General features: G+C 46.4%; 1 protein-coding gene across 1 annotated transcript in view; it reads right to left on the reverse strand.

Annotated features, from left to right (window-relative positions):
• LOC115310331 (disintegrin and metalloproteinase domain-containing protein 17-like) overlaps positions 1-23,501 on the reverse strand; it is a 260,003-nt gene that overhangs the window by 81,121 nt on the left and 155,381 nt on the right. The window contains exon 10 of the mRNA XM_040210410.1: positions 3,693-3,804. Coding sequence (XP_040066344.1) covers positions 3,693-3,804 — 112 coding nt within the window. The remainder of the gene's footprint in view (positions 1-3,692; positions 3,805-23,501) is intronic.

Below are 23,501 nucleotides of genomic sequence, written 5' to 3' on the forward strand. Positions count from 1 at the left end.
CACTGGAATAAGCTGTCCAATATTGGACTGTGAAAGCCAATGGCTTGCCAATATTGGATAAATGCTGGCATAACCTGTCCAATATTGTACTGTCAAAGCCAATGGTTTTCCAATATTGGATATATGCTGGCATAAATTATCCAATATTGGACTGCCAAAGCCAATGGCTTTCCAATATTGGATATATACTGGCGTAACCTGTCCAATATTGGACTGTCAAAGTCAATGGTTTTCCAATATTGGATATATGCCGGCATAAGTTATCCAATATTGGACTGTCAAAGCCGGTAGGTTTCCGATATTGGATATATGCTGGCATAAACTGTACAATATTGGACTGTCAGAGCCAATGGCTTTCCAATATTGGATACTTGCCAGCATTCGCTGTCCAATATTGGACTGTTAGAGCCAATGGCTTTCCAGTATCGGGTGCATGCTGGCGTAAGCTGGTCAATATTCAACTGTCAAAGCCATCAACTTTCCAAGATCAACTCATGCTGGCATAAGCTGGTCCAATAGTGGACTGTAAAAGCCAATTTGGATTTCCAATTTTGGAAGTATGCTGACTTGTGCAGGTCATATTGCACTGCCAAGGCCAAGGGCTTTCTAATATTGAATGTATGCTGTCATATGCTGTTCAATATTGGAGTGTTAAAGCCACAATTTCCAGTATTGGAAATACAGGGATAAAACTGGGCAAAGCAGCTTTGGAGAAATTTTGGGAGCAGAAAAAAACTATTTTCATGAGCTACTTTTAGTTTTACGAGAGTCTATCGCGCTATAAAATCATATATTAAACTCGAGTGAAGTCTCAAGAGGGTTGCTTCGACTGCTAGTGCACATGTCATCAGTGTAGGCAGAGCAACGACGTAGCATTCGCGACGCGAGAGCATACTGCGCCTCGATCTGGCCGGCCGCGCTCGCTCTGCGGAAATGTGAGCGTGGGACTCTCGAGCCCCGTTAGCTTACTGATGCTGCAAGACGCTACTTTGTTGTCGCGAATCATTTGCCCTTCGAACGGTCGCGAAGCCGTTGCGCCCGGCGTACCCTACGCAGCATATTTCAGAAACCGTTCGCGCAGCATCGCAACCTTCTTACTGCGAGCGTCGGTGATTCATCGTGTGTTGAAAGTCGGACGATGTGCTGTTCGAGGTGTCTTTTATGTGCAACTCTTTCGTAAAAAAATTTGAAGTTTAAAAACGCGAACCTAACAGTGTACAAACAGTTTTAAATTTATTGATAAAATATATTTATATATTTATAGATACATTTGTGTACATCGTGCGCAAAAAATAGTCGCGCTTAGTTCTTCATTCAAAAATATAATGTAAGTTATACGACGCAAAACATACTGTCGTCACACTTGCCCCGTTTGGAACCACTTTTGGACTGGACAGTTTCTTTAGAAGTTTGAAAGCTGACCTTCAAAGAGCTGTCCTGTTAAATCGGTAATGACAGCAAGCTAGACGCTATACGTGTTTAAGGCCAATCCTGTCTCCGGTTAGGGTCAGGTGACTACTGTTTCAAAGCTGGCGATAAGGCAGAGCACGGAACCTGCCTAAAGCACAAGGTCACGCATAACTTCTACTGCACTATCAGCCTTGGGTAGAAGTGACAAATTCTCTGGCTCCGTTCATTGTTGAGATGCCCCTGAAGATAAGCCTTTGTAAGCGCACCCCACCCCCGTTCTGGCCTGCTTGCTTTGTACTCCTTCTCTCTTTTTTCTCTCTCTCCCTAAGCTGAAGGCGCGGTTGCTGTGCGTACTCGCCGGACTTGAATCCGCTCTCTGTGCGCGGGTAACGGCAGAAGTGTGATTATGTGGTTTGACGGATGACACATTACCCGTTGACAAACTCGGAATGCCTGCGTCGCAAGGACCGGACCTAGTTTCGCGCGTGATGCGGCCTGCGGGGTGCAGGCCCGCTGTGGATTTCGCTTCTGTGGTAAATGGTATCTCGTTCGAAAAGTCCTACCCGTGTCGATTTCTTCAAAGAGGCCCAAGACATTCTTGTGAACAGTTTAGTGTCCGGTTCGGCGAATGGCAGCGTGTGCTACATTGTGTTGAATCTTCACGGATCACTTCCTTGTAGTTTTTGTGTTTGAGTGGTTGTTCTGCAGTGCCCGTGTTGACATATAAGTCGGATTACATCTTTCAAGTCCAGCATTTTCAACGTAAGTGTACTGCAACCTACTTGATGATCATTGTCCGTTCTTGTATGGGCAATCTTCCGGATAACCTCTAGAATTGGGCATTGCCAATCTCCTGGCAGCTGGGAGAATAATTTTCCCGCAATCTTACCGACAGTCGCCTGCCATTATCTGTCTGAAATAATGTCACAACCGCAGGTAGAATACTGACTTTTTTATTCTACCTGCGTTTCGCAAAAACACGTTTCGTTGCCACCTTTCTGGTCGACATTTACGTTTCATCGACATTCGTTACGCGAATTGCGCGCTGTAGGTGCATTTCGTCACGCGTGTATTCCTGAGGCGCGTGCTCACCGAACCAGCCCACCCTTTCACGCCGCTTCATGCTAATCTGAAGCGGATCATTGCAACAAAAAAAGAAGAAAAGAAAACATATTTTGAGTTTTTTTTATGAAACATCGCGTTTTGATGAAACGATCTGTCTATGAAATGTAGTTCGATGAACTGATTGCACCGCCAATGAGGGGCGACTAGTGGTAGAACTTTGGCAAAACAATTCTGTCAGCTGCCGGGAGACTGGACACTACCCAAGAATTACCCCGGTTGTTGCTTGCTTTGCAGTCTTTTTAATTGTATCACAGCTGAGCAGTACCTCTTCAGATATTACGAATTGCTGAGATTGTGCTTATCTACAGAATAAGCTGTGTGTAATAAACTGCTAGGAGATTTCAAAACAATCCCTTGTGTCTGTTTACCTTCCTTTTTGCAAACAACTTGGCGAGGGCACTTGCAAAGAGCTGGGCGAGTGCAACGATGGCCAAAAATCAGCATGACGGCCAACATTGGATCGGGTCGCGCTTCCAGTGTTGTCCAATATTACGCCGGTCTTCGCCAATGTGGGAGCACCTTGGCTGGAACCATGGTTTAGCGATGGCCCAACATTGGCACCAATGATGGGGCCGACATCGGCTGGAACGATGGTTGAACATTGGCCCAACATTGGCCCAACATTGGCACCGATCACTGGGCCAACCTTGGAAAGGGTAGCGCTTCCAATATTGTCCAATATTGAGGCCGATATTTGCCAATGTTATGCCAATGTCGGACCGACATTGGTGTGCTGCCTGGGAGGCTAACATTCATACTTTTCACTTGCATCAAAGAAAGTGTTGCCATGACTATGTTCAAAATTACCGAAAAGCATTACATGGCTTTAAATGTCTAAAAGGCGGCATGAAGGAATAAATAACTGCTTTATTTGATGCCACTATCGTTTATATAAGATATAAAGTACCAATATGCAATGGTAGATATCGGGATACGATCCTAAATCAGTGTCTCGGATTCAATCCCAGACACAAAGTTCGAATTGTATTCGGCGACGTGTGCCAGTGATACAGGACTCCGGATACCATCGAACCTTTGTATCTCCGATTGTATTCCTACCAATCGCAAATAAAGAGTTGCAATATTCGCTGCTGAAAGCAATGAAGATTTTAGTTAGTTTTATGAGCAGAGACGACAAGCTCCTTATATGTACTTACGCATGCCCCAGTTCGTGTGGCAAGCTGCTCACCATTCCAAACGACAGAGGCACGTCCTCCACCATCACCATGCTGTAATTGACATTGCAAACGCCACCGAGACGGGCCTGCCCTAAAATAAAAACAAAGTATAGGGATTTAGGCAGAACAGATTCTCTGAAAGTGCTAGCATTCTTATTTTAGTCCTTTCTTGCGTACCGTCGGTATCCAATTGAAAGACAAGGCGCGGTCGCCGATACCCCTTTACTGATATTACAGAGTCTTAGGGAACTGATGTGCTTCTCCGATCGGGATGGGCACGAACACCAATCAACGTGCGTAGAAAATCGTCCTCGCTTCGGTGACGAAACTGCAATTTCGCTCGCCAAAACAGGCCGAGGAGACTGTATAGGACCGAAATTAATCGTATTAGCATACTTGAGGAACAACCAGCAAATGTTCAGCCAAGGAAGAACGTAAGAACAAAATTTAACTAAAAAGCATTCAGCCTTTTCACTGTGGTGAAGAAGAAAGACCAGCGGAGCTCCACAATGGAAAGTAATGGCCTGCCGGAAGTCGGCAAGCCAGAGTGGAAAGGCTGCCGCCATCTATGAGCAACGGCAGCAACCAGATACGTGGCTTGCCGTTGTCGCTCATAGATGGCGGTAGGTGTCCAGAGTTCGGTGTCTTCGGTTCTTCGCGGGGGGCACGATCTTGGGGAAACTAGGCATTAACAGCTCCGCTGTAGAAAAAGGTCCTAAGCTTACGTTTGTAATATAGTTTTATGAACGCCCTGAAAAGGCCGCTGCGCTAGTTTGGATTGGTCGTCGAGAATATAAAGATAAAACAAATCGTGAAAAATGGCCGAAGTGCAGTCAAGGTGATGCGCATGAATCACAATTTCATCCTTAGGATGGGGGATTTATTGCTTGTATATTTTGGGGAGACAAACGACGTAGGCGACCTAGCGAGGTTGGTATAAAAGCTTTGAAATATAAATTTGCACTTAAGCTAGAGACGATATCTAACCGAATTATTGTCTGAGGGTTTAAAAATCATAACAATTTCGTTGGTATTCGAGATGATTGGGGATGCGAAGTTCTGAATTTGAGTCTTTTTGGAATGATATTTATCTTTTTATTTTTATTTTTCTATGTTTCTTTTGTTTAGTGTTCTGCTCACGTAAACAGTAAATCACGCTCGGATGTTTTTTTGTTTTGTTTTTTAATTTATTATCCGTGTCTCCTTGGTGATTGCGTTCGCGCTTCGATAAGAGCACTTGCCAGATCTCTTTATTTTCATACCTCGGCTGCCGTTTTCTTTTCGATAAAACAAAAGCAAGTACGAAAACTTCTCTTGCATCTTACGAAAAAAAGCGTCTCTAGTCTGTAAGCCCTGTTTTTTGTCTTGACCATACCGTGAGTGAGAGTACTTGGGATCGATATCGGCAGTGTGTCGAACCCAACAAAATACGGGTTCGGTTATGGTTCAGGTTCAGGTAAATTTATTTTGTTCCGGTTCAGTTCCGGTTCGATTACTTCGATTCGCGAATTAATCGCTGAACCGGTTCGCGAACCGGTTCGGAAATTATAAATGACAAATTGCAACATCAAAGTAAATTACAAATAAAACATCTGAAATCAGCACATACGAAAACATCGTAGTGTAAGGCTCAGGGATTTCTACCAAGAATGGTTTCTTTATGTGCACTCAAAGGTTACCTCACCGACGTTTACGCATTCGGACTTCATCTAATTGGGTCCGACGCAGTAGCTGTAAAATCCGCGACCTCGTTACAAACCCACTTCCAAGTAGAACTCGCTAACTATCCCGCCACCTCGGCATGTAAGCAATTGAAGGAACAGTGGGGAGAAAATACAGCTTTCTTTATTTGAACCAGCCTTCGGTAACTCAAATTAGACCCTTAAATAAGTTTTCATTAAACAAGATACGGAATGTGAAAAACACTTCACCGAACGCAACGCCAGAAGGACGTAATAGGATAAATATTAAAATAGAAGAGTTCGCTGTCTCACAAATATGTTAGCTTCTAAGTGCCTCTACGAACCCGGATGCATTATTATCAAACTCCACAGCCTTTTCTTTTCTCATTCCGATGGAAGCAAGCTTCAAGAACTCGCGCGTTCTAGAAACGCGTTATGAAATGAGCACACAGCAGCATTTAGGATTTACGAGATTGTACGAAAATGAAATCCCGTGACGCGATTTTTTTTTTTTTTTTTTTGCACAGCCTTCCAATTCTTTTTTTTCCGTGCAAGCCGCGGCCAGCGCAATACTGGTTTCTATGTCAAGATTCATGGATGCAGCGTTTATCAAGATTCATGGATGCAGCGTTCATATTCCTAAGACTGAGTGTAGAAGAAAAATTAGTAAGCGAGCTGTGTGTCAGTTGACGGCACTTAAAAACAAATGACATTGATAGCACATTCATTGTCAACAGCGAGTGGCCGAACTGTTTTGACATGAGCCGGTAACCGTTATTTTTTTTCCGGTTCAGTTCCGGTTCGGGTTCATCACAATAACAATATAACGGTTCGGGTTTGGGTTCAGTTCCGGAAAAAATACCGGTTCGGTTCCGATTTTCGGTTCGGTTCGGTTCCGGTTCGACACCCTGGATATCGGGCGCTTGGACCGATCATATATGTAATACTGATCGACTGCTACGGTTTGTGTGTGCTACATTCATGCTTCACGACGGAGCCAGCGACAAATGACCGTCTAGAATTTTTTTAAAATAATTATTAGGGCTTTCAAGGGGTAGGAATGTGAACTATATTTTACAAAATGAAATTTGATTTCCAATGAGGAATAACGAAGTAGCGATAGGAAAATGTAAAATGGTTTGGCAACTTCTCTCACCGAGCTGCCACTGCAGGCGCTGAGAAGAGAAAAAAAAAACAAGAATTCAAAACTAAAGGTGAATGAGTCTGTGAATTGGGTTATGGTGTGAAGCAAAACGTTATAATTATCTATAAAAAGAGGCAAGACTTTCAAGCGCTCGAACTCAGAAATTTACGTACCAGAGATAAGCGCCTCGGCCCCATTGGCTCCCAGCCCAAACTAAGACTACGGACTTTTCAGAGGTCTATCAAATCAAATCATCTTATTTTTATTTTACATCAGACATGATGAGGGGGGATACCGAGGGAGAAGGCTGTATGTGTTCAACTTTACAAACCCTCGGCACCCCTGAATGGCAGACAACGTGAAAAGAAAATTTCGAAAAGACAAGCAAACGAATAAACAATGTCCATTTTTATACAATGCTAGCGAGGCTATTTTTCCTTAGTGACATGACATCAATTACTAATGATCCGATATGATTTAACAAGTGAGGAAGTGTATGTTTAATTCTTTGATGAAAAAAGTTAGTACGCAATTTTGGTATTTCCCATGGAGGTATTTGTCAAGTTGGATGAGTTTAAATGTGCGAATGAATTTCAGCGAGGCTTCAGAAATGTTTCATATATACCGTTTATGGCCGATAGGTGCGTTAATGTTAATCGTTGACTGTAAAGTATTGACATATCGGTTATAAAAATTGTTAAAGAGAGGCGATTATGGGGCGGTTGAAGGCACAGTGGCTATGTCAAGGAAGAGCCACTGAGAAACGTAAACTTTACAGCTTTTTTTCTGTTTCATTAGTACCTCTACCTTAAGATCTTCGTCGGCAAAATGCTTTATGCGTCACCACCCAGATACAGAGCGACGGTTCACTTGAGTCCTACTTCCACCTCTCCTTTCAGCTTTGGCGAGCGATATAGCATTCTCGTGATAAAACTGAGAACTCGTGTTTACACACGTCGTTTTGCGATGGTGTTCGTACCGATGTGAGTTGCAAAGCGGTTCCCTAAAACCCTCTACTGCGTTGAAGCGGGGACTGGGGTGTGTGTGAGCTTGGAGAACCAAGCGTCGTGGGATGGGAGATACGGAGTGGAAGCGAACATCGCTGCTGCTTCATTGCGGTGAAGTGGGAAGTGGTCTACGATTGGGAGGGGGGGGGGGGGCATGTTCACCTTCAAATAGATTGTGCGGTTCAGGCCTGTTGTCGCCATGTACTCCTGGAAGCTTGGTGATTATATAGCATTGCCAAAGAGCGCACATAAAGCGTCCCCGGATAGCTAAATATTTATCGAATCCGATACTTACAATTGCCATCAATATGTCTTTAAGACACTGGTAAATACTAAGTGTTGTCAGAAGAAAGGGGAACGTGCTTATCAAGATTTAAAGCCCACCTAACATACACAAGATTGTTGCCCCCTTCCATCAACATTTTTTTAGGCATCACGAGCATGATCTCACCGCAATCGCCTAAAGTTTCTAGATACGAGCTTCCTACAAGTAGCTAATATTAAACAGCGCACTAAAAGTCGGCGGAAGAGAAAAGGACAGTAGAACGAAAGAGCGCTGACTTCCAACTGATTTATTTAGAAAGAAGTTAAAAGAAGGAAAAAGAAGCCACGAAAACTGAACCCCACGGGAAGTGAAGACAAGATAAAAGAAACAAAGAAAACGAAGAAGAAAAAAGGAAGAAAATATGTACAGACTAGATCTATAGTATCCACTGGCGGCCATATTCGTGTGCGCGCGCGTGCTGACGGCGAGTTTCCGCAGTCCTTCTGGAGCGCGCATTTAGCACCGTCAAGGTTGTCGGTCTTAGCAGGCTATTAATGTGAGCTCGTTCTGAGCATGCCCTCTAAACATCGCCCTCAAATATGGCGTCCAGTACCTCCAATAGATTTAAGAAAAAGAAGGAAAGAAATGAAAATAAAAGGTAAAAATAAAAGAAATAAATGGAAAAATTAGAAAAGGGTACTTTCACCCTTGGCCGGCCAGAGTTACTGCGCATAGGCGATGGCCAAACAAGACACCTTCTTAGCACTCAGCGACAGGGACGGTTGGCTGACGCATTGCTGTCCTAGCTTTTGAATTTCAAAAGCCTCGTAGATCTCTCGAGTAGTCCGGTCTTGAAATCTCCCAAGAACAGTTGTTTCACCAAAAGTAGCGATATTCTTCGAAGCGCCGACTGCGTAACGGTGCAGGTTGTGGGAAGCGGATGCTGGCGCGCAGCAGAAGAATGAACTGAATGACGCCATTTTGTTCTAGCAAAATCTGCTTTGTCATTTTTTAGCGGTTGTTTCAAGTTGTAAAAATAATTATAAGGAACTTTACGATCGCCACGCAATAAGCGCCACAAAAATTCACTGTTTCGAACCATGCGATGTGCAACTTGATTTTAAGTAAAACATTACCTGTTCGCAACCCAAACAACTTTCATTTTTATGGTGTCTAGGGAGCACTGGAGCGTTTTAAACAAGCCGGATTCAATTTCTGACGCGCAATGAAATGCACATTTTATTTGCCTACGATGGTTTACTGCGCTTCTCCAATCTAAAAGAAGAAATCGTGTCAACAACTTCCTTGACTTTAACTTCTTGACAATAAGCCCTGACAAGCGATTTACTTTTTGTTTCTGTGTAAATGGGGGCTTGAAAGCCCTGGCACGTGGCCTTTACGACTTCTAGTTGTCCTCCAGCAACGTTCTACCTCTTTTTATACTTCGGTACTACTCAAAATGTTAGTTCCTCGTATGCATCATTTATCAATGCCTACTAACGCAATGCAAGGACCTGTGTAGCCGATTTATTTTTGTGTAGGTAAATTTTACGTTCGTTTTTTAGTCTAGGCAGGATGTAACTAGTATATCGCTACTAAATGGTATGCTGTAAGTTTTCTTATATGTGTCACTCATGCCATAGGAAGATAAAGACTTTGGAAATTAATTGCTAACGCCACCGGCAGGCAAATCTCGCTCTTGCCGATTAGAGCGTAGGTTGCGGATTTATTCTGATAGCCCTTCAGGTGTCGAGACACAAACTCGAGGATTCACATAAACCATGTGCGTTTTAGTTCGACAATGCCACTTCGTGGTATTCTTGTACTTTTACTTTATATTACCCTGGACTTCAGCACGTGACACATGTTCCATAAATCGAGTTGGTGGCGCAATGTCTATATCTTAAGCTCGCCGAAATTGCCTCGATATGATTTGTTCACGAGCGTGACAATGAAAAGAATTTCTTGCTTCGAGAAGTGGATATTAATTTCTTGCAGATATATTTGTTAGCGCTCTCTCGTGCAAAATTTGTCGGGATTGTTACGCAACAGTTAATAGCGGAAGAATAGCGATATCGTCGCCAAGCCTTTAATCTTCCCATCGCCGCCACCCCTCGCGTAGCGTTCCTTCGTTCGTTGCAGTTTAAAAAATTTGGAGGACAACGGCGGTGCATCCCTACCTTCACGTCATCTGCGGCAAGGTGCACTATTGGTCTATTGCTCCCTCTTTTTCTGCACCCCCCTCCCCCCCCCCCCCCTCCCCCCCCCCCCCCCCCCCCCCCGCCCCCTCCGAAGCCCTGAAGGGTTTTGCAACATTCTATGCCGCTTTTACACGGCGCTCGCTCTCGTTTCAGCCCACCCCCCTCCCTTAAGCGCGATCCAAACCAACGCCTCTTTTTGCGGCTGTAGGTCGTGCGCGCCCCGGATGTGACGTATTCGTTACGTTTTTGCTGTTTCCGGCGTGCTTTCCAAGTCAGAACCGTGCGCTTTGGTTTGGACGGTCCAGCTTCGGGCAAGCGCGCACGCGCGCACGAAGGCACGAGCGCACTCTGGCGGTCACCTTCTTCGCGTCGGAAGCGGGGGGAAAATTCATAGATGCAGCCATACTCGCAAGCAGGCAAAGTGCAACTGCGACAGACTGGCCGGCCAGACGGCGAAGAAACGCGGAGCCGGAACTAGCTTGCCCTCCACAGATTGGCCGGGACACAGGAGCGCCCTAATACGTCACCGCGCGTTTTTGTGCGCGTTGAGAAAGAAGTTGAAATCAACCAACTTTTTTATGCGCGCCCGGAAGCGTATAAGCAAACCATATCCCGTACAGCACCTGGCCACGCCCCCTTGTCACGTGACATGACGTCACTTCCGCTAAAGCAATTTGTCATGTCACGTGACCTGACGTCACTTCCGCTCCAAACCGAAACCAGTTGTTTTATTGGTTAGCGAATTGTCACGTGACATGACGTCACTCGCGCCGCTGTGGCAAGGTAAACATGGCGCCCGCCGCCGCCTGAAGCACGAAGCGTACGCGGTCGATCATCGGTGCAGTCGCGGCTGAAGCCAGAAACGCTTGAGACGGGAAGCCTACGTGATCGACGCAGTCGCGGCTGAGACGCTGTGAACGCGGTGACGCGAGGGACTCAACACTTGGTGACGCAACTACGCGACGCCCGCAGTATGCGACGTCTCGCATCGTGCTTCTGCACAGGAGTGCGTAAAAGGCGCAAGTACTTCTCTTAGCGTTCTCAACTCGTCGCTTGATAAGAGTGAAGCAAGGTTACTACCAACGCCTACCGCCGGTTTCCGAAGTCGAGCCTTCGGTTTCCGACGTCGGGTCTCGATGTCGCCGCTATTCTTGCCGCGCAGGTTCGTCGCCGACGCGGCGGATGTGAACCGTGTCATGCATGAACGCTTGCCTTTTTCGATACGAAAATATGCTCTGTCGTCACGAACGCTTACGCCGACCCACAAGCTGAATTTGAAGTATCGCCAGCATTTTTATTTCGCCTGTACGTTGTCATCGCATCACCGTTACTCGCGGCGACGCAGATCTTCGTGCTTGCCTTCTAGCGGTGCCGCTGCTCTCCCGACCCAAAATAAAAAAAGCTGCTCTACGCTCGAACCGCAAATTGGGGAAGTGGTAAAGAAATTAGCTTAGTACCGTCAGAAACACTCGTATGACGATAGGCATGCCCAGTGGAACTATGAAGAGAAAAAACAAGAGTGCATACTTTGAACTCGAAATGTTTTTATTTCACCACATTAAATATATTGTTGCAATGCAGTGCTGGTTTCAAAGAATGCGATTTCCTCAGTCCCTTGCAAAATGGCAAGTTCACACTGAAAAGCAACAGTTTACGTGTACAAAAAGAAGTTCACAAATGGTAATAATAGTTTCTCTCGAGACCTAGGGTAAAGCAAACGGGCATGTCGCCTCAAACGTATAAGGCACATGAAAGCTGTAACTTTGGAAGCTACTACAGCTTATTCATGTAAAAGCAGCTTCACACACTTGCAACAGCTTATGACCAGTGGCTGACGAGTCAGTCACAAGAGGCTTAAATCGGTTTGAAGTCATTCCCTTCGTAAGCAGTTTGCAGGTGAGTGAAACAGCCTTAAAGTGTGACACCTTTCGCTGTAAACACCAATTGTAAACAATGAATAAACCTCTTCTGTTCTTACTTAATTTGCACCATGTCGGAATTTTACATCACACTTGTGTGCCTGTGAAAATGTGTGTGCATGTGACAAAATGTGAAATTGAGCCCGAAACTGACACGGCTGCAAAATAATCAGTTTTAAGAACTCGTGTCGGATTCAAAATTGCACCCAAAAATCCTGGACACGGAGCAGACGTTTGATTGTATCTGTTCGGATGAGCGGCTGTGTTTTTCCTTTCATTAATCCAGACAGTTTGAATGGATGTAACCTCTGCTTTTGTACATAACATGTGGATATGAGCATAAACAACAGGGGAGGCACCCAGCATTAGCATCAGAAGAATGAAAACAGGTTAGAGAGCAGCTGGACTTAATTCTACTTGTTGGCTGATGAGTTCGTGGACGACATGAAGCGTGGAGTCTTCTGCCGTGCATGTCAACCCTCTGTGTACGCCCCTCTTTCAATCTCTTTTTTTTTTTTTTGTCTCCGCTTTTCAGGAGATTTGGGGCTAAGGACGTAGGCAACAGGTCACCGGTTCACACTCGACAAGTGCTTCCGGGGAGTCTGTGCCTAACTACATTGCTGTGCTGCGTCGTGTCGCTCAGCACTGCGAGTAGACATAATTTTCGTACAAGTTTTGTGACCGGTTAGTTTGTAGGGTATGTGAGGAAGCCATTTAGCGACACCTTCTCGCCACACCAGATCTCGCTTTCGCTAGGGCTCAACAACTTGTGATTGCTGCGGAGTGTGCCACAAACGGAAAACCCCACATTTCCGGACTCCAGAGATGGCAGAGGTTCGCCACATGGACAAACACCACCTACACAAGGCATGAAACGGTTCATCAATGCCAAGCCACAGCACTGGCGCACGGAAGACATCTCCGAGTACAGCTAGAAAATGTTGCGCACGGTGCAAGTAGCTATAATTCTGAACACGCCATTTCTGTGGTGGAAAGGGACACATCATACATGCATGCCGTCAGTAGTTGGCCGAATCCCAGCACCAAGCTTCGGAAGTGGAATCCAGTCATCATCTGGATCATTGAACCAAGGCAGAAATCTTCGAAGTTCAAGTAAATGAAATCTTCATCTGCATAGATGGTGAGGCTTGGTCAACAATTGTTCTAAAGAGATAGTGTCGGCTTGGAACGGCAGCATAGACTTAAACCTAAACAGCTCTCCGGACGTATTCACAATGTAAGTTGGTGGTTCTGGGAAATATCAATTTTTCCATGCGGTTCAAGGGAAAGGAGCGTGAGCCATTGTTACTGACCGTGAAAAGACGTGGAGCAAGCCTGCTTGAAAGAAACCGGTTTGAAGTATTCGATAAGCTACGTGATGCGTGAGCAACAGACCTTTCCAGAAACATGTGGTGCCCCCAGCGTCTACTTTATGCACTGCGACGTCCAGATGTATGGCACGAGGAATTGTCCCAGAAGCGAAGACGGAGTTGATGTTTGTTTAACAGTTTGTGATTTCAGAACACGGAGGGGGCAGAGGGAGAGCAAAACAGAGGGTGTGATGACTTTTTTTTTACCACTCACTCAATTTTTAGCATTTTCTGAGCTCCTAATGATAAGAAAGACTGAATCGTGCTACTTCTACGATATACAAAGCGTTCGAGCCGTCACGAGCGTACATCCGAAGAGCCCCACAATTTCCCCCGTTGCAAGGTCTCTTGGGATTTTCCGGAAAGGTCTTTTGTGCATTCAGAAAGGGAGAGAGGGGAGGGGTCCAAGAAGATGACAAATTAAAACACTCTTTGTCGAGGCTTGAGAAAGGATGGTCTTGCTCTTGTCTAGCGCCTAACACAACACAAAGCACTACTATTTAAGGTGTCCTTCAATTAGCCGAGCCACTCCCACAGACTCAAGGACTGCCAAAAGAATTTCCAAGGGTCTTCGAGTAAGGACTTGGCGGACCCACATACATTCACACTAAATCTAAACTTCAAACCCAAGTACCACAAGCCTCGACTTGTTCCTTTGGCCCATGAGTCAAAGGAGTAGTACACCATCACGCAACTCGTGCAACAAGGAATTTTGCCTTGGTGCGGAAATCTGCATGGGCTACGCCAGTTGTACCTGTGGGGAAGTCAAACGGCGTGATATGGCTATGTGTATGTTATAAACGCATCATTAATCCAGTCTTGAAATAGAAGTCGTACCCACTGCCAACAGCACAGCGAATGTTGACTCAACTAGTAGCATAGTCCTTTATTACGCTTTTGGTCACAAAACTTCTCTGCAACGCTATAGAAGGGCTTGGTATATGCGACTACGTGCGACACTGGGGTTGACAAGGAGCCTGAAAGATGCAAATCTAGCCAGCACCACTGGGAACTGGGCTATTGTAGTTCCGAACCCAGTCTGAATGAGCCACCTTTAGATCACGGTGATGCATCAATGCACTGATAGCATTTCTCACAAGTCTAAGTGTCTTTGGCTCTGTACGCTGAGTCAACTGATCAAACTTTAAAACCTTCATTGCAGGTGCTATTTGTAAACAGTGTGATAGCCGCGTCCCACTAGAGCGACAAACAGCAACAAACGACAGCGACACACGACAACGAACGACACCGACAGACAGCCTGTTTGTCGGAGTCCGCCGTCCCACCTGGGCGGACACGACGCAGAACACGGGGGCAAGGAAACTTGTTTCCTAGTGGGACTGGAGTTGTCAACAAAACACTTCAAAATACACAGACAAATAAAGTCTGGCGACGCGGTTTTCGTGTTTTGCTCTTTGGGCATAAATCGCGCCGACAAACACGGTGAAAGGCGCGACGATTACTTTATTTCTTGATTAAATCTTCAGCTTCTCATCGTTTGCTGTTGGCGACTTTCCGTAAACAGTGCTGACAATCAACACCAAACTTTTTCCAAACTAGAAATACCTGAATCGTTCCTTTTGTGGGCCGTTCGAGGCATTCTAGGTGAGCGCCACAGAGTTTCACGCTGATTTTGAGGATGTTTATAACCTTATATTCGAATGATCGAGGGAAAGCGCTCCTTTGTGGACAATACGGCATCCCGATTATCACAGAACGTGATGACAAGTCTCTCGTCTGCCGGAGTGGCTTGCCGCGGAACGTCGTGTCCTACTTCGTGGTAAGCAGTCTTACTTTGGTCGGTCCTCGCACATGGGTGTATCCATCCTGATGCAAGGGCGTAGACTTCGGCGTCTTGAAGCACCACCTTGCACACCAAGTTTTCACGAGCAAAACCAGCCAGAGCAAATTCGCTTTTGCAACACGACCGCCCGGCACCAGCCAGCAAGCCTCGCCCGTGACTACTACATGCAACCGAGGGACCGGAACTGCGGGGCCGGGAACGAGGAGTGGCAGTGGCCATCAAGGGCTTCTCGTTCCGGGAGGAAGGGTAGAAGGGTGGGAAGGGAGAGAACAGAAGGCATAAACGGGCGAGGAGGATAGGTTTGTCTCCGAGAGATGTTCCTCAGTGGGACTGCTTGCTGCACTTCAAGTCCAACGACAGACAAGAACTCGTCCGTCGTCAATCGATTGTCGGCGACACAGAACTTTGTGGTGTCGTCGGACAAAAACCGGTGTTTGTCGCTCTAGTGGGACGAGGCTATGAATGTTATATTCGGTGGCAACACTTATAAGAACACCGTGCAGAGTCCAAGTAACGTCGCTCTCACGGTCCCCCTCGCTCGGATCAAGTATTGTCAGCGCCAGGAAGCCACGAACATAGATCAGACTCTCTCAACAAACGTCGCAGCATCCTGTTCATTGCACCGTCCTTTTAACAAAAATTCATCAATGAAACGCATTTGATCGCAGTATGCGTTCAATTAACGACGGGGAAGTTTCTGGACCCCCGAGGATGGACGACTCGGCTCATCACGGATGAATTATAAAGCTTTCTCCTGGTAAAAACTGAAGTTAGTAGTTGGAATGCCTCGAATCCTACTTCGAGGCTAAGAACATCCCAAGCTCCGCAAAGTAGCAAGCCGTCTTCCTGGCGTTCTGCATGAATAAACCTATGACACCGTACAAGCCCTGCTCGCACCGAAAAAGCTTTCAGATCGAGGTTGAGTTTGAGATCATCAAGCGCCTCAATGAACACCACGACCCCAAGCCAGCGAAAGTGCAGAGTTGGTTCAGATTCCATCAACGGAACAAATCAAACTACGACGGGCTCCGTTCTCGAGTACGTGGCCGCACTTCCTCCGCGATTATCAACTTTTCAAGGATTAGCATCATCAAAGGTCGCGGCGAGCTGTCGACACAAAAGACGGTTTGCCACGGTGCTGACGGCGAGTGTAGCAGTGGAGGGGGACAGGTTTTGTTCACTTCCGCATATCACACATCAGTTCCGTTAGCCACCACAGCAACTGCAGATTGGCAAATATTTTCTTTTCTTTGCGACTACGCACCGGAATAGCGGTTTTTCGAGGCAAAGTGACACGTTTTTGGTCACTTGAGCTTGGGTAAAAAATATAAAAAATACAAACTGCCAATTCTTTCAACACTAAAATCGTTGCACCACCCCTTTGACGTGCATCACGCAGTAGTGATACATGACTGCGTGCCACTATGATGTTCATCCACATTGAAGCAAGGAGGGACGGCGATTGAACCTTGACTTCCTGGATTCTGCAGCCCAAGCTTCCTGCTTCATGTGCTCCGAGCTGTGGTGCACTAACACGCTCGGCCACCGATCCCCTCAGCAGTGCCATCGAAGGGTTATGCGCCTCGGTCCAGCCCCACGAGCTGACCGCTCGACCAATGTCAGCGACCTTAGTGTAGCTGCATCAGTGTTGGCAACCCTTCTTCGTAAAGCAGTCCTTGGTAAGGAGATGAACAGCTTCACTCTGGTTAGTCTAAAACATTGAAACGTGCCACCTGTGAGAAGAGTGTGGGTTTCCACGGTAAGGTTTTCCTAGTGTGCCACTGCGAAAAGCCCTCTTTGTGTCGCGACTTGGCTCAGGTTGCCTTTCCGGTTGAACCTTTTTGGTGTATGTTACTTGTACCCTAAGATTTCTTAGCTGACGCGGGAGTCTGCTAGGCTCCCATGCATTATGCACTTATTATAAAGTCTGACCTACATATTTCTTACCGCATGTTAAGGGAATCTGATATACCACACCCTCAACACAAACGACAAACGGATTTGTAATTTGTCGTTTGTGTTGAGGGTGTGGTATATCCGATTTCCTTAACATGCGGTAAGAAATATGTAGGTCAGACTGGGAGATGCGTGAACGATAGGCTCCGAGAACATAGTCTAAACATCAAAAACTATCGGGATGGCCACCTTTCAATGCATTGCCATGACTGCGAGTGCAAACCTTTGTTTGACTCATGCTCCATACTCGGTAAGCATAAAAATAGAACTGTTAGGGAGATTATCGAAGCAGACTAAATAAAAAGGGCAGGGCTGGGGTGTGTCAGCGTTGCATCTATCGACCTTTTCGATAAGGAGGTGCAGTTCATGCAAGTGGCGGCTAGGCCTGGGGTTGGTTGATCGATAGGATCGAAGCGTGTATATATGCCTCATTTCCATGTTGATTAAATAGTTGCAGTCAGCGCTCGTGTCTGTCTTGTTTTTCTTTCTTCTGTCCTCGTCCAAAAAAGCGCTACCATGCCTTTGGCAACCCAAGACCAATACCAACTAGCGCAACATACAGCTTTGACAAATCAGAGACATGTGAAAGAGGGTTTTCCACTTACGCATACTAAGGTTAAATGAGTTTTATTAATGAGTTTCGCTTGAAAGGACGGTGAAGCGAACTGGAATCTGCGACGTTCGTTGAGAAAGTCTGATCTATTTCCAAAGGTCATCCATCCACCAGGAGCGTGACAATAATCCACGACGGGTTCCCTTCACCGACGCTGCTCATTGCAGAGGTCTCCATGCGTCTCGCCTTTACTGTCAACCGACGGGTACGACTTGACGAGCATTCCTTTGACTTTTCGTTGAACTCTTTGCTTGAAACACACTCTTCCAAGTGTCCCTTGTGGAAAAATTTGCATGCATCTTTAGCGAGCTTGCATTTATCAGGTGAACGCATACCTGCGCAAAGGATACAGGATTTCTTTGATGATCTCGCCCCCTTACTTGTGGTTGCAGTGGAACTGGGCACATTACCTTGTTTCCGCATCTGGAATTGCTGGCTGGCGGCCGACTCTGTTTTCAATGCGAGAGTGTTGGCGCAGTCTAAAGTGATGTTCCGTTCCACTAGCAAACGTTGAAGGTGGGAATCCTTGATGCCGCAAATTAATCGGTCCCTCATCATCACTTCGAGCGGTAGCACAGCGGAGAATTCTCTCGCTGGGGCTTGCGGGACCTGTCGAGTCTTTTGTGGTGAACTGGCATTTGGCACAAGCATGGCTGTGGTGGCCGTTGCCAGAGAGGGTGTGGTCGTTGTGGCCGTCACTGTACCGAAGTTGCAGTCGGCAGTGATTTTTTGCAGTGCGGCCACATCCTCGGAGACGGAGCCCATCGTAGTTTGATTCGTTCCATTGATGGAATTTGAACCGACTGAGCACTTTCGCTGGCTTGGGGTCGTGGTGCTCATTGAGGCGCTTGATGATCTCAAGCTCGACCTCCGAAGCTTTTTGTGCGCGGGCAGGGCTCGTACGGTGTCGTAGGATTATTCATGCAGAACGCCAGGAAGACGGCTTGCATCTTTGCGGAGCTTGTGATGTTCTTAGCCTTGAAGTAGGATTCGAGGCATTCCAACTACAAACTTCAGTTTTCACCAGGAGAAAGCTTTATAATTCATCCGTGATGAGCGTAGCCGTCCATCCTCAGGGGTCCAGAAACTTCCTCGTCGTTAATTGAACGCAAACTGGGGTTAAATGCGTTTCATTGATGAATTTTGGTTAAAAGGACGGTACTATCAGGGCATTGATGCATCACTGTGATCTAAAGGTGGCTCATTCAGAGTGGGTTCGGAACTACAATAGCACGTCCTGGATGCCCAGTTCCCAGTGGTGCTGGCTAGATTGACAGCTTTAAGGTTCCTTGTCAATTCCAGTGCCACACGTAGTCGCACACCAAGCCCTCCTATAGCGTTACGGAGAAGTTTTGTGACCAGAAGCGTAATAAAGGACTATGCTACAAGTTAACATTTGCTGTGTTGTTGGCAGTGGGTACGACTTCTGTTTCAAGACTGGATTAATGATGCGTTTATGACATGCGCATAGCCATATCACGCCGTGTGACTTCCCCACGGGTACAACCGGAGTAGTCCATGTAGATTTCCGCACCGGAGGGCAAAATTCCTTGTTGCACGAGTTGCGTGATGGTGTACTACACCTTTGGCTCATGGGCCAAAGGAACAAGTCGACGCTTGTGGTACTTGGGTTTAAGTTTAGATTTAGTGTGAAAGTATGTGGGTCCGCCAAGTCCTTACTCGAAGACCCTTGGAAATTCTTTTGGCAGTCCTTGAGTCTGTTTGAGTGGCTCGGCTAATTGAAGGACACCTTAAATAGTAGTGCTTTGCGTTGTGTTAGGCGGTAGACAAGAGCAAGACCGTTCTTTCTCAAGCCTCGACAAAGAGTGTTTCAATTTTGTCATCTTCTTCGACCCCCCTCTCTCTCTCTCTCTCTCCCCTTCTGAATGCGCAATAGACCTTTCCGCAAAAGACCTTGCAAAGGGGGAATTGTGGGGCTCTTCGGATGTATGCTCGTGCCGGCTCGAATGCTTTGTATATCGTAGTAGTAGCACGATTCTCTCTTTCTTATCATTAGGAGCTCAGAACATGCTAAAAATTGAGTGAGTGGTAAAAAAAGTGGTCATCACACCCTCTGTTTTGCTCTCCCTCTGCCACGTCTTCGCTTCTTGGACAATTCCTCGTACCATACATCTGGACGTCGCAGTGCATAAAGTAGACGTTGGGGGCATCACATATTTCCAGAAAGGTCTGTTGCCCACGCATCACGTAGCTTATCGAATACTTCAAACCGGTTTCCTTCAAGCAGGCTTGCTCCACGTCTTTTCACGGTCAGCAATGGTGGCTCACGCTCCTTTCCCTTGAACCGCGTGGAAAAATTGACACTTCCCAGAACCACCAACTTACATTGTGGATACGTTCGGAGAGCAGTTTAGGTTTAAGTCTCTGCTGCCGTTCCAAGCCGACACTATCTCTTTAGAACAATTGTTGACCAAGCCTCACCATCTATGCAGATAAAAATTTCATTTACTTGAACTTCGACGATTTCTACCTTGGTTCAAAGATCCCAGATGATGATTGGATTCCACTACCGGAGCGTGGTGCTTGGATTTGGCCAACTACTGACGGCACGCATGTATGATGAGTCCCTTTCCACCACAGAAATGGCGTGTTCAGAATTATAGCTACTTGCACCGTGCGCAACATTTTCTAGCTGTACTCGGAGATGTCTTCCGTGCGCCAGTGCTGTGGCCATTGATGAACCGTTTCATGCCTTGTGTAGGTGGTGTTTGTCCATGTGGCGAACCTCTGCCGTCTCTGGAGCCCGGAAATGTGGGGTTTTCCGTTTGTCGCACACTCCGCAGCAATCGCAAGTTGTTGAGCCCTAGCGAAAGCGAGATCTGGTGTGGCGAGAAGGTGTCGCTAAATCGCTTCTTCACACACCCAACAAACTAACCGGTCACAAAACTTGTACGAAAACTATGTCTACTCGCAGTGCTGAGCGACACGACGCAGCACAGCAATGTAGTTGGGCACAGACTCGCCAGAAGCACTGTCGAGTGTGAACCGGTGACCTGTTGCGAACGTCCTTAGCCCCAAGTCTCCTCAAAAGCGGAGTCAAAAAAAAGACGTTGAAAGAGGGACGCGTACACAGAGGGTTGACATGCGCGGCAGAAGACTCCACGCTTCATGTCGTCCACGAACTCATCAGCCAACAAGTAGAATTAAGTCCAGCTGCTCTCTAACCTGTTTTCATTCTTCTGATGCTAATGCTGGGTGCCTCCCCTGTTGTTTATGCTCATATCCACATGTTATGTACAAAAGCAGAGGTTACATCCATTCGAACTGTCTGGATTAATGAAAGGAAAAACACAGCCGCTCATCCGAACAGATACAATCAAACGTCTGCTCCGTGTCCAGGATTTTTGGGTGCAATTTTGAATCCGACACGAGTTCTTAAAACTGATTATTTTGCAGCCGTGTCAGTTTCGGGCACAATTTCACATTTTGTCACATGCACACACATTTTCACAGGCACACCAGTGTGATGTAAAATTCCGACATGGTGCAAATTAAGTAAGAACAGAAGAGGTTTATTCATTGTTTACAATTGGTGTTTACAGCCAAAGGTGTCACACTTTAAGGCTGTTTCACTCACCTGCAAACTGCTTACGAAGGGAATGACTTCAAACCGATTTAAGCCTCTTGTGACTGACTGGTCAGCCACTGGTCATAAGCTGTTGCAAGTGTGTGAAGCTGCTTTTACATGAATAAGCTGTAGTAGCTTCCAAAGTTACAGCTTTCATGTGCCTTATACGTTTGAGGCGACATGCCCGTTTGTTTTACCCTAGGTCTCGAGAGAAACTATTATTACCATTTGTGAACTTCTTTTTGTACACGTAAACTGTTGCTTTTCAGTGTGAACTTGCCATTTTGCAAGGGACTGAGGAAATCGCATTCTTTGAAACCAGCACTGCATTGCAACAATATATTTAATGTGGTGAAATAAAAACTTTTCGAGTTCAAAGTATGCACTCTTGTTTTTTATCTTCATAGTTCCACTGGGCATGCCTATCGTCATACGAGTGTTTCTGACGGTACTAAGCTAATTTCTTTACCACTTCCCCAATTTGCGGTTCGAGCGTAGAGCAGCTTTTTTATTTTGGGTCGGGAGAGCAGCGGCACCGCTAGAAGGCAAGCACGAAGATCTGCGTCGCCGCGAGTAACGGTGATGCGATGACAACGTACAGGCGAAATAAAAATGCTGGCGATACTTCCAATTCAGCTTGTGGGTCGGCGTAAGCGTTCGTGACGACAGAGCATATTTTCGTATCGAAAAAGGCAAGCGTTCATGCATGACACGGTTCACATCCGCCGCGTCGGCGACGAACCTGCGCGGCAAGAATAGCGGCGACATCGAGACCCGACGTTGGAAACCGAAGGCTCGACTTCGGAAACCAGCGGTAGGCGTTGGTAGTAACCTTGCTTCACTCTTATCAAGCGACGAGTTGAGAACGCTAAGAGAAGTACTTGCGCCTTTTACGCACTCCTGTGCAGAAGCACGATGCGAGACGTCGCATACTGCGGGCGTCGCGTAGTTGCGTCACCAAGTGTTGAGTCCCTCGCGTCACCGCGTTCACAGCGTCTCAGCCGCGACTGCGTCGATCACGTAGGCTTCCCGTCTCAAGCGTTTCTGGCTTCAGCCGCGACTGCCCCGATGATCGACCGCGTACGCTTCGTGCTTCAGGCGGCGGCGGGCGCCATGTTTACCTTGCCACAGCGGCGCGAGTGACGTCATGTCACGTGACAATTCGCTAACCAATAAAACAACTGGTTTCGGTTTGGAGCGGAAGTGACGTCAGGTCACGTGACATGACAAATTGCTTTAGCGGAAGTGACGTCATGTCCCGTGACAAGGGGGCGTGGCCAGGTGCTGTACGGGATATGGTTTGCTTATACGCCGCCCGGAAGGAGCGAAGAACCGGCGCGACGTCACGAATTACGTCACATCCGGGGCGCGCACGACCTACAGCTGCAAAAAGAAGCGCTGGTTTGGATCGCGCTTTAGACATGACCAGGCCGTGCGAAATATCTTTCCGCACGGCAAGCAGGAGTGACAAGTGAGATGCGCTGTGCAGAATGGACGGAAGGCTGCAGTAGCACAAGGACTGCAAGGGGCGTAGAACCCACGCACAAACGGTGGCGTATCCCATACAGTACACGCCATTGGGCCAATATTGGGAATATTTTGTGAAAAGAGCGCCATGATGGGACCGCTGTGTCCTCGTGTCCTCCCTGTCGTCAGTATAGAGAATTACTCGGACAAATAGGGCCATGATTGGCCCCCTTTATTCTCTTTATTGCCAATATTGTGAATAAAATTTAGCCCCATTCGATAAATGAAAAACCCTTCCGAATATGGTGCCGATAAGCTTCCGATGTTGTCCAATATTGAAAGGTCATTAACACCCCAGTGGATAAATTGGATACAACTCCCAGTATAGTTTCAATGGTATTCGAGAGTTTTTTTAATATATTTACAGTCATTGGCACCCTCTTGGATAGCTTGAAAATCACTTCCAATGAGCTTGTAATGTTGTCGGATATGGGGCAGTCATTGGCATTCCATTAGATTAAATGAATAACACTTCTTATGAAGAACGAATGAACTTGCAATACTGTCAAATATTGGGTAGAAAATGGGACCCCATTAGATAATTTGGACACCATTTTATATAAAGAGTCAATGGGCTTCTAATGTTATCATATATAGGGCAGTGAGTGTCACCCGATATATGAAATTCATACCATTTCGAACGAAGTGCAAATAGGCTTCCATAAAAGTATAATATTGGCCAGTTTATAGCATCCCAATAGAGAACTATAA

This window comes from Ixodes scapularis, unplaced genomic scaffold, assembly GCF_016920785.2.
Source record: "Ixodes scapularis isolate PalLabHiFi unplaced genomic scaffold, ASM1692078v2 PGA_scaffold4__175_contigs__length_147842914, whole genome shotgun sequence".
Taxonomy (NCBI): Eukaryota; Metazoa; Arthropoda; class Arachnida; order Ixodida; family Ixodidae; genus Ixodes; species Ixodes scapularis.